Source organism: Bidens hawaiensis, unplaced genomic scaffold, assembly GCF_021521415.1.
Source record: "Bidens hawaiensis isolate Kalapana, Puna unplaced genomic scaffold, B.hawaiensis_p1.1 tig00048862_1, whole genome shotgun sequence".
NCBI classification, from domain to species: domain Eukaryota; kingdom Viridiplantae; phylum Streptophyta; class Magnoliopsida; order Asterales; family Asteraceae; genus Bidens; species Bidens hawaiensis.
The window spans coordinates 44,000-59,769 of record NW_027498727.1 but is presented as its reverse complement, the minus strand read 5'-3'; the positions used below and the strand labels follow the sequence as shown (position 1 = coordinate 59,769).

Sequence of the window (15,770 nt, the reverse complement as noted above, 5' to 3'; positions counted from 1 at the left end):
CAAAACCATCAGAATCCTTCGTTTGATTTTCAGAAGCCAATACTCTGTTCATTCTCTCAACCCTAACTTTGCCATCGCAGTAAACCCTCCTCTTCATTGATTAATCGTTGATTTTTTTAACACTTCAAATCATCTTTCATCTCTTAACCCTAACCTTGCCATCGCCGTAAACCCTAATGTTTCGCACGTTAATTTAGTCAGTTGCTTTTGACAGATACAATCTTATTTCCTGAGATGTCTATTGCACTGCGGTTATCTCGTCATCTTTTGCTCGGCGTGGTTAGGATTTACTCAAAAAAGGTTATATCCGTCCATTAATAACAGATCTATTTACACAAAATTGGTAGTTCTTATTCTTATAATTTGATTTTGTTTATAGAGAGATTTGGTGATGGTGATGCATCTGGAACTGGTGGTTGAGAAGGCTGCAACTCAGGAACTTGCTGCTGCTGCTGGTGCGTCACATTCAAATCTCTGTTGATATAATGTTTAATATATATAAATCCCTTGTATATTTAATATAATATTTTATTAGTTTTCGTTCGGTTTTTATTAGAATTTGTATATTACTAATTTATTTGAATAATGTAGGTTCCGGAGGTTTATCGTGGTTAAGAAGAGCGAAAAATGAGCTAAAACAAGCAAAACCGGTGAACCAGAGCATCAGAATTGAACCGGACCGCATCAGAATTGAACCGGACTGGTAAGACCGGCCCCTCCTACTTTGCCGGGGCGCTGCGCGGCCAACATCAGGCTCCCCGTCGCGCGGCGCGGCGGCGATTTGAGTTCAAAAACTTCGATTTTTACCTGTTTTGGGCCCAGAAAACCTATTTAAACACCTCTAAACTCAACCTTAAAGAAAACCTGAATACCCTGGTCGTTTTGGACGAATTTGGGAGCTCAAGAGAGGATATTTCCGAGGGTTTGAAGGCTACGAATCAGCCGGCAAAGTGCTTATCATTGAAGAACGAAGACCACGGGTTTTATTGCCTTTAATCTTCCGTTCTTATTTATTTTCGTCATGACTTCGTCTATTATTGTTTTGTTTGATTTTAAGATGCTAGGCTAAACATTATAGACTGCCTAGGCTTATGATGAACCTATTTTGACGTTGTGTTTTGATTTGGGATTTATTTACGTTATGGTTTTTATGATTTAGTAAAAGGTTTACTTATATTAAATTGATGCGTATGGATATTTAGGATTGTTTGATTAATTGTTATTATTCCATAGTTTCCTTGATTATTGTTTGTCATTATGATAGGTTGCTATTAGGTCAATTACTTTGTGTTTTTGATTATTTTGTGATTGATTTCGAATAAGATCATAGGAATAATACTATTTAATCAAATAAACCTAAGTGTGCTGCTAACCTAAATAGCTGTAAGGTGCTAGGTTATCGATAGATCTTTATTATTTGATCTTGCTAGATTTAGTTCTTCGTAAGGAGTCCGTCTAGGTTTGATTATTTAATTATTGTCTATTGAATCAATTCGATATATTAAACTGCCTTTGATTTCCGCACTGTAAGGTAGGATTTCGTATAAAGGTTCTAAATTGTAAACAACTGGGTGAGAGTAAGCGAACTTGATTTTTAATACTTGTGTGCGTTAAAACTTGTTAGAAATCCATAGGTTTTCTCTTGAGAAGGGTCAGGGGTCCTATTTGGTTTTTCTTTTAAGTGTCTATTTTATGATCCCAGTCCATAACTATATATTTTCCCAAGTCAATTCATTACCGAAATTTAGGGGAGTCTAGCCTAGGTAGTTTTCTCATCATCATCTTATTTTCATAACAAACTTTGTTTTCGTTTAATTTACTTGTTTTCTTAATTAGTTTTAATTATAGTACTAATTTAGTATTTTAAATAAAAACCCCCTTAAACAAATATAAATAATAAGTCGTGTTTTGTAGTCGAGTCTAACTAGCCAGTAAACGTAATTTAAAGAGTCTCGTGGGTTCGATATCCGGACTTACTTAGCTGTACTAGAGTCGACCGATTCACTTGCCGGTTAGTAGTTTAGTTAAGTTTAAGAGTCTAGAATTTATTACTTAGTGTCTAGATTAGCGTGTTTTTATATAACTACTTTTAGCATATCATCTATCTTTTTGGTATTCTATTTTCGTGTATTAAAGATAAAATAAAAAAAAAGATTCGAATTGAATATAATTGTAAACAGATTGCATTTGAGAGTTTACCATAACATAAATAAACGGTTGACTTAATTAATATTTTCAAAATTCCAATTTTAAACAATTCATATATTTCATAATATATATTGTAAATTTTTTTGTGGTTGCAGTCTGGTAATAATGTCTCTGGTGGATGTTACACATGGGAAGCATAGGCATGTACCTTACAGGGATTCAAGACTCACATTTCTTCTTCAGGTCAGCAACTTAAAACATGAATTTACATTCTCATTCCATAACCGTATTAGATTTTGGCAAGTTGCACTAACTCCTTTAGCATAACATAAATAAACGGTTGTCTTAATTAATATTTTCAAAATTCAAATTTTAAACAATTCATATATTTCATAATATGTATTGTAAATTTAATAGTAACTGCAAATATTAAGGCTAATATTAATCATAATTATTGAAAATCATATTACATATAATCCAAATGCAAATCATATTACTCCAAATATCTTTATTTTCGGTTAAGAAAAATTAAAGGAAATTATATTTATACGATTGTTTTTTATCATCAATCATTCTAATTTCTACATGACAGGAGAATAGAATGCAAGCTTCGGTTTTCAAACCCGACATTTTTCGTTTCAAAAGGTTTTTGAACGAAAACTCTACTCTAACAATTGTGAATCCCGGCGTGGGTTTGAATTCTTCCAACTCTAGAGTAATTGATTGTCCAAACAAGTTGGTGTTGGGACCAAACACCCATGTGAAGACTTTGAAGGTCGTATGTTTTAGTGAGGATAGTAATCAGGTTAACATACTTCATAAAAATGTTACGTCTTCATCTACAGCCAAACGTAAGAAGGTTACAATGCGTGAGTTTTTTGCATATCGGATTCAAGATAGGCCAAATAAATTTTCAGTGACGTTAAATGGTAGGCGTTTGTTTTAGCAGATGTTAGTTGACGAATATACCATGATTGAGGCTCAAAGGTTACATTATATTCATGCTAAACAACATGATCTTAGGTGTGATACGTACGAAAGTTTACGAGGTATTCAATCAACCAGAAATGGTGATCTTTCTACGGTTGGTCAGCGTGTTGTTCTACCTTCCTCATTTACCGGGGGAGCACTATATATGATGCAAAATTATCTAGATGCTATGACCCTTTGTAGATGGTATGGCTATCCATATTTTTTCATAACTATAACATGTAATCCCAATTGGCCAGAAGTGAAAAGATTTCTTAAAGATGCTACTTTAAAGTCTGAGGATAGACCTGATATATTATGCAGACTTTTTAAGCTCAAGCTTGATTCAATGATTAAAGAGTTGAAGGAAAAGTCTTCGTTTGGAAAGGTTCAAGCAGGTAACATCCTTTTTATATTATGACTATTAAATATTAAAAAAGTCATTGTTTAATAGATTTTTTTCTTTTTTTTTTTGCAGTTGTTTACACGATTGAATTTCAGAAAAAGGGGGTTACCTCACGCGCATATTTGCATGTTTATGCATGCAGAAAGCAAGATTCTTAATCCACAACTGATAGATAATTTTATCTCTGCTGAAATTCCAAACAAGAATAGTGAACCGGAGCTATACAAGCTTGTATCTAATCACATGATTCACGGTCCATGTGGTGAGGCTAACCCTAAATGCACCTGCATGGTTAATAAAAGATGTTCCAAGAATTTTCCAAAAAGATTTCAAAATGAAACAAGTATCGATTCCGAAGGCTTTCCTGTCTACAAAAGAAGAGATAATGGAGAATATGTTGTTAAGTCAGATATAAATTTAGATAATAGAAGTGTTGTTCCCTATAACAAGACTCTATTAAAAAAATTTCAAGCCCATATAAACGTCGAGTGGTGCAATCAAGATGGGTCAATCAAGTATTTGTTTAAATACATTAATAAGGGTCCAGATCGAGCGACAATTTCGCTTGTACAAAATACAAATTCTGATAACTAAGATCCTAATTTGGACGAAATTAAAGCATTTTATGACTGCAGATATGTTTCGGCATGCGAAGCCACATGGAGAATATTTGCATTTGATGTGCATTGTAGGCTTCCGTCAGTTATGAGGCTCGCTTTTCATTTACCTGGTGAACACCAAGTAATATATGGTGCTGATGATGATGATATTGAAGATGTACTTAACAAAACCACTAATGCGTCTTCAATGCTTACTGGTTGGTTTAAGTGTAATAAGAAGTACGAGTTTGCGAGCCATCTCACTTTGAGTTTCCAACAAAGTTTGTATGAAAAAAAAAACAACGTAAATGGGAGTTGCGAAAAAAGGGGTTTGCAGTAGGGAGAGTTCATGTTGTTCCACCCGCGTTCGATGAAGCTTACTACCTAAGAATTCTATTAAATAAGGTTAAAGGTCCTAAATGTTTTGAAGACATTCGAACAGTTGATGGAGTTGTTTGTGATACTTTTAGAGAGGCATGTTATAGAAGAGGCCTTTTAGATGACGACAAAGAGTATATAGAAGCCATTCAAGAAGCAAGTTATACTTCTACCGGTTATTATCTTCGACATTTATTTGCTACAATGTTGATTACATACGGTTTATCTAGACCTCATTTTGTTTGAGAAAGCACATGGCAACATTTAGTTGACGGCATTCTATACAAACAACAAAAGGATCACAATAATCCGGGTACGATTTACAAAATTTTAATCCATTTTCTTAGTGTACAACTATGTTTTTTTTAATAATTTTTGTTTATACTTTTTTTGAACACATAATGTTATTTTATTTTTGCAGAGTTGAGTCTTAACGAAGAACAACTAAAGAACCTAGCATTGCTTGAAATTGAAAAATTTTTGGTTTCTAATAACTCAACTCTCAGAAGGTATAAGGAGATGCTTTTTCCAGACAAGGATTCTATTTCTAGAGCAACTAATCCATTGATGGTTGAAGAACTTTCTTATGACACCGAAACCATGTTTAACGAATTAATCATCCTTTTAATTCGTTAACGGATGAACAGCAAGGTGTTTTTAATGAAATAATGAATTCATTGGTTGCTAAAAGAGGCGGTGTATTTTTTGTTTATGGCTATGGTGGTACGGGCAAAACGTATTTATGGAAAACCTTATCTGCTTCCATAAGGTCTAAAGGAGAAGTTGTATTGAACGTTGCTTCAAGCGGAATCGCTTCTTTGTTATTGGAGGTGTGACATCTGCCCGATCCGACCCGACCCAGGTACCCGTTTTCTGATCCAATTCTTTTTATGATTTAAAATTTAATTATTTTCTTTTAAAACTTGACATTTAAAATATATATATTACTAATAATATTTTCCTTCCCGCCTCTCCCTCTCTCTTCCTTTCCGCCGTCCCGTCCCTCTTCTTCTCTCCGCCTTCTTTTCCCTCTTGTTGCCGTCCCGCCTCTTTCTCTCTCTTGTCGTCGTTCCGCCCTTAAGCCTTGAACCCCCCCTTCTCTCTTTGTTTGTCCTTTGTTTCTTCCCGCCTAAGGTTGTCTGCGCAGCTCCACGCGCTAGACTCCTTACAAGGAAGCCTGCGTGAAGATTGACTGTTCCTGCGTTGCGCGCTAGGGACTGTAGTTCTTCCCGCGGCGTGCTAAGAACTATAGTTCTTCGCGCGGCGCGCTAAGAATTGTAGATCCTCCCGCGACGCGCTGTGAATTTGTAGTTCTTCCCGCGGCGCGCGCTAAGGTTTGTTCTGTCTGCCTTCGCCCTCGCGCGCTCAATCTTCTCGTGTGCGCAGCCTCTCGCGCGCGCAGCTTTCTCGCGCTGTCTTGTGTCCTTTCTTCTGTTTTAACTTGCTTGTTTGCTTTTGATATCTTATCTTTTGTGCTGTTGACCTAACCTGTCTTATGTTTGAAAAGCCACTTTTGGCGCAGCATGCGCACCAACCCCATTGGTTGGCAGGAAAAGTGACTGACATTATCTTTTGAGATCTGCTTTTCCCATGCTTGACCAGTACCTTTTCTGACACCTCCCATGCCTGTTTACTGTTCCCTGTCAGTCTTCCCTTTTGCTTTTTCTCTTTTCCTGCAGCCGTCATATCTTTTGTTATCTTTTGGTTTGTCTTGTTCTGTTTGCCTTGGAATCTTTTCCCCTTTTTCTGGATTTATGTCTCCTAGGGTTTCCCTATAAATAATAATGTTAATTTCCTAACACTACACACACAAAGCACTTAAACTCTCCTGTTCTCTCTTGCTCCTTGCCGTTGTTCTTCCTCAGCCGTCTCCCTCTCTGCCTCCGTCTTCCTCCCTGTTCTGCCCTGCTTTTCCGGTAATATATATTATATATAATAATTTACTTATTAATTATGCTAACTTATAATCAAGACTTAAAACAAATCATTAAAACAATAATCTTATTTATAGGTTAACTTGTGCTTGTTTAAAGTTGATTCTTGCTTTATCTTACACCGCACCGTTTATCAAGTGAGTAATCTCGTACCTAATCCCTTTTTATTTTTAATGTTTTGGGATGTTCATGTGTTCATACAAACTTAGAGTCTTAAACTTGTTTATGAACTTTAGTCGCGCAGTATCCCATGTGTTGAGGACGTTTACTTGGCTGTTTATTTGTATGTGTGTATCATTAACCGCTTTGTTCGGCCTATTCCGAAGTTTTCATGGATCCATTAGATGAACACGGGAGACCTATCGTTTACGGTTTTCTTTGTTTACACTTGCACAGATGTTTTCTTGTTTTTGTGCTCATTTGGGAGCACGGATTGAACTATGAACTATGATCTATTTAGGCTTGATCACAATCTGATTACACCCTTGTTAAACACCAGACATACACGTGTTGCGCGCAGATTTATTGTTACCTATTATCTATTAAACTTGATTTCTCACCAACACGCAAGTGTTTGACGTTTTATTTTAACACATGTTCAGGTTTGCGGTAGCTACATTTGGAGCTTGTGGACACGTAGGACGATTTTTACTTTTGGACCTAGATTAAAATGTATCAAGACAAGTTATTGTTGTTCGAATATTTTGCCTTATAATATATTGATTTATGTTGATTTATGTTATCTCGCGATTGCGTTGCGCGTGCGCGAATGAATATATTTATTAAATATTGACACCCAATAGTGTAACGAGTAATGAAACAATATGTGGCGCCCCGATGTATAATCCGCCTTTGGTCGGGGTGTTACAGATTGGTATCAGAGCTCGTTGACTTTAGGATAGGTGGTTAGACGTAACGGCCTAGGATACCTAAGAGTCCCTTCTCGCGCATGGGAGAAATCTCATGTTTGCGCGCTTATTGTTAATTACTCGTTATTTATAAATATGCTTGCGCAGACGCAGCGTATGGTTTTATGTTTTATTTCGCGATATTTCGATTTTTGCTGAATTTCGATTTTTATTGATTTTACTTACATATTCGTTTGTTGGGATTGAAAATCCAAAAAGTCATGGTGATACATGAATAGTTGATTTTCAAATTCCATTTACGATTATGTTCTGAGGTTGGAGACTTGAAAAGTCATGGTGATACATGAATTGTCGACCTCCAATACTCATTTTCTTGTATATTTTATATTGAGGATTGAAAAGTTATGGTGATACATGAATCGTCAATCTCCAATACTCGTTTACTAGTCATTTTAAATTGAGAATTCGGAAAGTCATGGTGATACATGAATTGTCGATTCTCGATTCGAATTTGTTATCTGTACTAAGTTTGCATTCAAATTCATGTTTTACTTTAACTGTTGATGGTATCTAACCCCGCGAAACCAAGATTTATAAGATTATACTTTGCGCTAAGATATTAACAAAACTAAAACTTTTATAGAATGCCTCCGCTATCTCGCCGTCATCAGAGGAGAGAAGCCTCGCGCAGACGTTCGCTGCAACGTTCCCAGGAAATGGCCGCCGCGATAGCCCAAGCCTTAAACCAAAATAATCCCAACTCCTCCTGTTACAACATTAAATCCTTCAATGCGGGTAACCCTCCGAAATTCACAGGGCTTGAAGGAGCCACCGTGATGCTCCAATGGCTCGAGAAGATTGAAAACACTTTCCTCCATACCCAATGCCCTCTTGACAGACGAACCCTATATGCTTCCAGTGTCCTGGAATCTAGAGCGCTTACATGGTGGAATGGAGTAGCTCATGCGCGTGGCGCAGAGGCTGCTTCTAGCATGCCCTGGGAGGAATTCAAAGAAATTCTGACGCGAGAATTCTGCCCTCCCAACGAAGTTAAGCGCCTGGAGGAAGAATTTTGGAACTTGAAACAATACAGTGGCGAAGCGCGCGAGTACGCGACGCGTTTCCATGAACTAAGCCTGCTAGTCCCTCACCTTGTTACCCCTTCCCGCCGAGCCATCGAGAAATTCCTTGGGGGTCTCCCCATGGAAATTCAAGATTCTGTATGGGCCAGAAACCCAGCAACCCTCTCTGACGCCATCGAGTTGGCCGCTGTGCTCAGCGACAACCATGTCAGGGCAGGAACCCTGTTCCTGCGGGGAACAGAAAGGACCAAACCCACCAAGACTGTCCCAGAACCAACAGAAACCAAACCAGAACCCTCAAACCGTAACAACCTCAAGCGCAGGCGCAAAGCCTATGCGCTTACCAACCCGCCCATTGTCCAACAACCCGCCTACCAACCCCTAGTACACGCTCCTAACCCACTGTCAGCCTACCCAACTCCCCCTATAGTCCACAACTATGCCCTAACCAATCCCGCACTCCCTGCCCCGCCAACTAAGAAACCTTACACAGGAAACCACCCCTTTTGCCCAACCTGTAGACTTCACCACCCAACCCAAACCCCGTGTCGACAATGTAACCGATGTGGCCGCGTTGGTCACTCTGCTGAGTACTGTAGAGTCCCTCCCGCCAACCCCATCGCGCAAACACCACCAGCCTACCCGCAGAACCCGCAACCAGCATACCCAAACCCACGACCCAGGTCGTGCTTTAACTGCGGTGATCCCAGTCATTTCTGGAACGCGTGCCCGAGACTACAAGTTCAGATTACGCAAGCGAATCCGGTGAACCAAATCTCGAACCAAGTGACGCGGCGGACGAGCTTTTAACATAACCGCGCACCAAGCGCAAGCGAATAATGACGTAGTTAATGGTACATTTTTGCTTAACGGACATTATGCATCCATACTTTTTGATACTGGCGCCGATAGATGTTTTATTTCTCGCGCGTTTGAGCAGAAGCTTGCGCGACCGCGCGATAACTTAAAAGAAAATTTTTCAGTTGAATTGGCTAATGGCGAAACTGTTTTAATTAACTCCGTGATTAAAGATTGCACGCTTAACCTTAACGAAAACGATTTTCTAATCGACCTCATCCCCATGCCTCTTGGAAGTTTTGATGTTATCATTGGTATGGATTGGCTTTCGCATAATCGCGCCGAAGTTATTTGCGCCAAGAAGTTGATTCGCATTCCTCGAGAAAACGGTGATCTTCACGTCTACGGCGAGAAACCCTCCAGTGGTCTTAAGCTTATGTCTTGCGCCGAAGCCCAAAGACTCATGCGGAAGAAGTGTATCGCATTCTTAGCCCATGTGGTCAAACCCGATGAAGGAAAGAAGAAACTTCGCGATATCCCCGTTGTGCGTGACTTCCCTGAAGTCTTTCCCGATGATCTTCCTGGTATCCCTCCCGCTCGTGAAGTCGAGTTTCGAATTGATCTTGTCCCTGGTGCTTCCCCCGTAGCCAAATCTCCTTATCGTCTTGCACCCGCTGAGATGCAAGAATTGGCAAGTCAACTTCAAGAGTTGACCGCTAAAGGATTCATTCGCCCTAGCTCTTCGCCCTGGGGTGCTCCGGTGTTGTTCGTTAAAAAGAAAGATGGTTCGTTTCGCATGTGTATTGATTACCGCGAGCTGAACAAGCTCAACATTAAAAACCGGTATCCCTTACCGCGTATTGACGACCTCTTCGATCAACTCCAAGGTGCCTCTTGTTTTTCCAAGGTCGATCTCCGCTCTGGCTATCACCAGTTGCGCATCCGCGATGAAGATATTCCCAAGACTGCTTTTCGTACTCGCTATGGCCATTTTGAATTCTTGGTCATGTCCTTCGGTTTAACCAACGCACCCGCTGTTTTCATGGATCTAATGAATCGGGTGTGTAGGCCTTTCTTGGATAAATTCGTGATTGTGTTTATCGATGACGTTCTGATTTATTCCAAAACCAAGGCCGAGCATGAGCAACATCTTCGGTTGGTGTTGCAAAAGCTTAGAGCCGAGCAGCTCTTTGCCAAACTCTCCAAGTGTGAATTTTGGTCGGATGAAGTACAGTTTCTTGGCCATGTTGTTAACAAGATGGGTATTCATGTCGACCCATCCAAAATTGAAGCAATCAAGAACTGGATTACGCCATCCACTCCTACCGAAATCCGTTCCTTTTTGGGCTTAGCTGGTTACTACCGGCGATTTATTTCGAACTTCTCAAAGATCGCATTGCCTTTAACAGCTCTAACGCACAAAGGTAAACCGTATATTTGGGGCTCGAAGCAAGAAGAAGCCTTTCTGACGCTCAAGCGTTTGTTGTGTGAAGCTCCTGTTCTTGCGCTACCTGAGGGTAATGAAGATTTTGTCGTGTATTGCGATGCATCCAACCAAGGTCTCGGTTGTGTTCTTATGCAACGAGGCAAGGTTATCGCTTACGCATCAAGGCAACTCAAGGTTCATGAAAAGAATTATACAACTCACAACCTCGAACTAGGCGCAGTTGTATTTGCCTTGAAGATCTGGAGACACTACCTTTATGGTACTAAGTGTATCCTCTACACTGACCATAAAAGCCTTCAGCATATCTTTGATCAAAAGGAACTCAACATGAGGCAACGCCGATGGAACGAACTCAGCGATTACGATTGTGAGATCCGGTATCATCCTGGTAAGGCTAATGTGGTAGCCGATGCGCTCAGCCGAAAACCCAGCCAGCTTAACTGTATCTTGCCGCGCACGCAGCTTCACTTCGCGCCGATCCAAAGCAACCTTGGATCGCGCATTCGTGACGCGCAGCGCGCATCCATCAGTAATGGCAACCTTCGCCCCGAGTTAGCGTGTGGCGCGGAAGCTCATTTTGTTCCTAATCTGAGTGGAATTCTCTGCTATCTAAATCGCATCTGGATTCCCTTTGATGAGAATCTTCGCGCTGATATCCTGAGTGAAGCGCATAAATCTCGGTATTCTATTCATCCCGGCGCTGATAAGATGTACAAGGATTTGCGCATTACTTATTGGTGGCCCGGTATGAAAAAGGATATTGTTGTGTTCGTAGCTAAATGCCTGACTTGTTCTAAGGTAAAAGCTGAACATCAACGCCCATCTGGTTTGCTCGAACAACCAGAAATTCCTACGTGGAAATGGGAAGGTATAGCGATGGACTTTATTACCAAGTTACCTTTGACAGCAAGCAAACATGATAGCATTTGAGTAATAGTGGATCGTTTGACTAAGTCTGCTCACTTTCTGCCCATTCGTGAAAACTACCGTGTTGAGCATCTTGCGCAGCTTTATGTCAAGGAGATTGTCTGCCGTCATGGTACTCCTTTGAGCATCATATCCGATCGCGATGGCCGTTTTATATCCCGCTTTTGGAAATCTCTCCAATCTGCGCTAGGAACTCGCTTGAACATGAGTACTGCATATCATCCTCAGACTGACGGACAATCTGAGCGAACTATTCAAACTCTTGAGGATATGCTCCGATCTTGTGTTCTTGATTTTGGAGGTAATTGGGATTCGCACCTGCCTTTGATCGAGTTCTCTTATAATAACAGCTATCATTCCAGTATCGGTATGGCCCCATTTGAAGCACTTTACGGTCGTAAGTGCCGCTCCCCGATTTGTTGGAGCGAAGTGGGTGAAGCTCAAATCACAGGACCCGAACTTGTTCAAGAGACAACCGATAAAATCGCCAAGATCCGTGATCATCTGCTGACTGCCAGAAGCCGACAGAAGAGTTACGCAGATCGTAGGCGGAAGCCTCTCGAATTTCAAGTTGGTGATCTTGTTCTCCTCAAAGTGTCGCCCTGGAAGGGTGTTGTCCGCTTTGGGAAGAAAGGTAAGCTTGCTCCTCGTTATGTTGGGCCATTCAAGATTCTCGCGCGTGTGGGAAAAGTTGCCTACAGACTTGACCTGCCGCCCACGCTCAGCAATGTGCATCCAACGTTCCATGTATCCAATCTCAAGAAATGTTTAGCTGACGAGAACCTTCACATTCCACTTGATGAAGTTCAAGTTGACGAATCCATGCATTTCGTTGAGAAGCCTGTTGAGATTATGGATCGCGAGGTTAAGCAAACCAAGCGCAGTCGTATCCCTATCGTGAAAGTTCGCTGGGAGTCCAAGCGCGGAGCCGAGTTTACATGGGAAAGGGAAGATCGGATGAAGATCAAGTACCCGCACCTGTTCTCTGCGCAGCCTACTTCGAGATAAATTTCGGGACGAAATTTCTTAAAGTAGGGGAGACTGTGACATCTGCCCGATCCGACCCGATCCAGGTACCCGTTTTCTGATCCAATTCTTTTTATGATTTAAAATTTAATTATTTTCTTTTAAAACTTGACATTTAAAATATATATATTACTAATAATATTTTCCTTCCCGCCTCTCCCTCTCTCTTCCTTTCCGCCGTCCCGTCCCTCTTCTTCTCTCCGCCTTCTTTTCCCTCTTGTTGCCGTCCCGCCTCTTTCTCTCTCTTGTCGTCGTTCCGCCCTTAAGCCTTGAACCTCCCCCCCCCCTTCTCTCTTTGTTTGTCCTTTGTTTCTTCCCGCCTAAGGTTGTCTGCGCAGCTCCACGCGCTAGACTCCTTACAAGGAAGCCTGCGTGAAGATTGACTGTTCCTGCGTTGCGCGCTAGGGACTGTAGTTCTTCCCGCGGCGCGCTAAGAACTATAGTTCTTCGCGCGGCGCGCTAAGAATTGTAGATCCTCCCGCGACGCGCTGTGAATTTGTAGTTCTTCCCGCGGCGCGCGCTAAGGTTTGTTCTGTCTGCCTTCGCCCTCGCGCGCTCAATCTTCTCGTGTGCGCAGCCTCTCGCGCGCGCAGCTTTCTCGCGCTGTCTTGTGTCCTTTCTTCTGTTTTAACTTGCTTCTTTGCTTTTGATATCTTATCTTTTGTGCTGTTGACCTAACCTGTCTTATGTCTGAAAAGCCACTTTTGGCGCAGCATGCGCCCCAACCCCATTGGTTGGCAGGAAAAGTGACTGACATTATCTTTTGAGATCTGCTTTTCCCATGCTTGACCAGTACCTTTTCTGACACCTCCCATGCCTGTTTACTGTTCCCTGTCAGTCTTCCCTTTTGCTTTTTCTCTTTTCCTGCAGCCGTCATATCTTTTGTTATCTTTTGGTTTGTCTTGTTCTGTTTGCCTTGGAATCTTTTCCCCTTTTTCTGGATTTATGTCTCCTAGGGTTTCCCTATAAATAATAATGTTAATTTCCTAACACTACACACACAAAGCACTTAAACTCTCCTGTTCTCTCTTGCTCCTTGCCGTTGTTCTTCCTCAGCCGTCTCCCTCTCTGCCTCCGTCTTCCTCCCTGTTCTGCCCTGCTTTTCCGGTAATATATATTATATATAATAATTTACTTATTAATTATGCTAACTTATAATCAAGACTTAAAACAAATCATTAAAACAATAATCTTATTTATAGGTTAACTTGTGCTTGTTTAAAGTTGATTCTTGCTTTATCTTACACCGCACCGTTTATCAAGTGAGTAATCTCGTACCTAATCCCTTTTTATTTTTAATGTTTTGGGATGTTCATGTGTTCATACAAACTTAGAGTCTTAAACTTGTTTATGAACTTTAGTCGCGCAGTATCCCATGTGTTGAGGACGTTTACTTGGCTGTTTATTTGTATGTGTGTATCATTAACCGCTTTGTTCGGCCTATTCCGAAGTTTTCATGGATCCATTAGATGAACACGGGAGACCTATCGTTTACGGTTTTCTTTGTTTACACTTGCACAGATGTTTTCTTGTTTTTGTGCTCATTTGGGAGCACGGATTGAACTATGAACTATGATCTATTTAGGCTTGATCACAATCTGATTACACCCTTGTTAAACACCAGACATACACGTGTTGCGCGCAGATTTATTGTTACCTATTATCTATTAAACTTGATTTCTCACCAACACGCAAGTGTTTGACGTTTTATTTTAACACATGTTCAGGTTTGCGGTAGCTACATTTGGAGCTTGTGGACACGTAGGACGATTTTTACTTTTGAACCTAGATTAAAATGTATCAAGACAAGTTATTGTTGTTCGAATATTTTGCCTTATAATATATTGATTTATGTTGATTTATGTTATCTCGCGATTGCGTTGCGCGTGCGCGAATGAATATATTTATTAAATATTGACACCCAATAGTGTCACGAGTAATGAAACAATATGTGGCGCCCCGATGTATAATCCGCCTTTGGTCGGGGTGTTACAGGAGGGTGGTAAACAGCCCACTCAAGATTTCTGATTCCGATTAATCTAACTGAAGATTCTCAATGCCCGGTATTATTTATCATACACTATATCTCCTAATTGGAATCTTATTCACACCTTTTGTTTTCCCTATTGACTTAACAAAAATGTCCAATTACAAATATTATAAGTATATTTTGTTCTCAATATTCAATTTCATATGTTTGAATTTCAATTTTAATATACATTTGTTGCATTAATCATGTTTTTATTTGTTTTTCATATTAGGTTAAGGGAAATACAGACGTGTATGAATTATTGAAAAAGACAAGCTTAATTATTTGGGATGAAGCGCCCATGATTCATAAGCACGCATTTGAAGCATTGGACAGGACGTTAAAAGATGTTATGGCAGGTGATCCCGCAAATACTTCATAAGCATTATTTGGAGGTAAGGTGGTTGTTTTTGGTGGTGATTTCCGACAGATTTTGCCCGTTGTTACAAACGGTACTAGAAGTGAATTTGTAAATGCTTTTATAAATTCTTCGTACATTTGGTCAAAATGTAAACTACTTAAACTTACAAAGAACATGAGGCTTACAGTTGGATGTGGACCTCAAATCTTGAAGAGATCAAAGAGTTTGCTGATTGGCTATTGGATATAGGTGAAGGGAACGTTGGTGGTCCAAATGATGGAGAGTCAATTGTTGAGATTCCAGATGATCTTCTAATTTTGAATTCATTAGATCCAATTGGTGATTTAATTCAGTTTGTCTATCCTAACATGTTAGACAGATTCAACGAAGTTACTTACTTTCAAGATCGGGCACTATTGGCACCTTTAAATGAGGTTGTTCAGGAAATTAATGAGCGTATGTTAGCACTCTTCTGATTTTCTAAATGGGATAAAGACGTCTGGAATGCCAAATCACAAATTGGTTCTTAAAGTTGGTGTCCCAATTATGTTACTACGGAATATTAATCATAAAAAGGGATTGTGCAACGGTACACGCCTACAAGTCGTTAGTCTCGGTAGACGTGTCATTGAAGCTAAAGTTGTTTCTGGTACTCATATAGGATATTGTACCTTAATTAGTCGCATCAGTTTGACTCCATCGGATAAGAAACTACCTTTCAAGTTAAAAAGAAGACAATTTCCTATTGCACTTTGTTTTGCCATGTCCATCAACAAAAGTCAAGGTCAATCATTATC

General features: G+C 40.2%; 1 protein-coding gene across 1 annotated transcript; it reads left to right on the top strand.

Annotated features, from left to right (window-relative positions):
• The first annotated feature begins 234 nt into the window (after positions 1 to 234).
• Positions 235 to 15,449, top strand: LOC143597695 (uncharacterized). Its single transcript, XM_077076120.1, has 12 exons — positions 235 to 300; positions 380 to 455; positions 592 to 703; positions 2,304 to 2,391; positions 3,098 to 3,197; positions 3,378 to 3,505; positions 3,596 to 4,038; positions 4,159 to 4,340; positions 4,922 to 5,102; positions 5,192 to 5,330; positions 14,845 to 14,971; positions 15,145 to 15,449. Exons 1-12 carry the CDS (start codon positions 235 to 237, stop codon positions 15,447 to 15,449), a joined length of 1,947 nt encoding a protein of 648 aa, XP_076932235.1.
• The last annotated feature ends 321 nt before the right edge of the window (positions 15,450 to 15,770 follow it).

Excerpts from the sequence above, each read along its gene's own strand:
- LOC143597695 (XM_077076120.1), top strand. The coding sequence starts at position 235 with ATGTCTATTGCACTGCGGTTATCTCGTCATCTTTTGCTCGGCGTGGTT. Across the intron at positions 3,198-3,377 it reads TACGTACGAAAGTTTACGAG|AAGTGAAAAGATTTCTTAAA; the intron begins GTATTCAATCAA and ends CCAATTGGCCAG. Across the intron at positions 5,103-5,191 it reads TCTTATGACACCGAAACCAT|AGGCGGTGTATTTTTTGTTT; the intron begins GTTTAACGAATT and ends GGTTGCTAAAAG.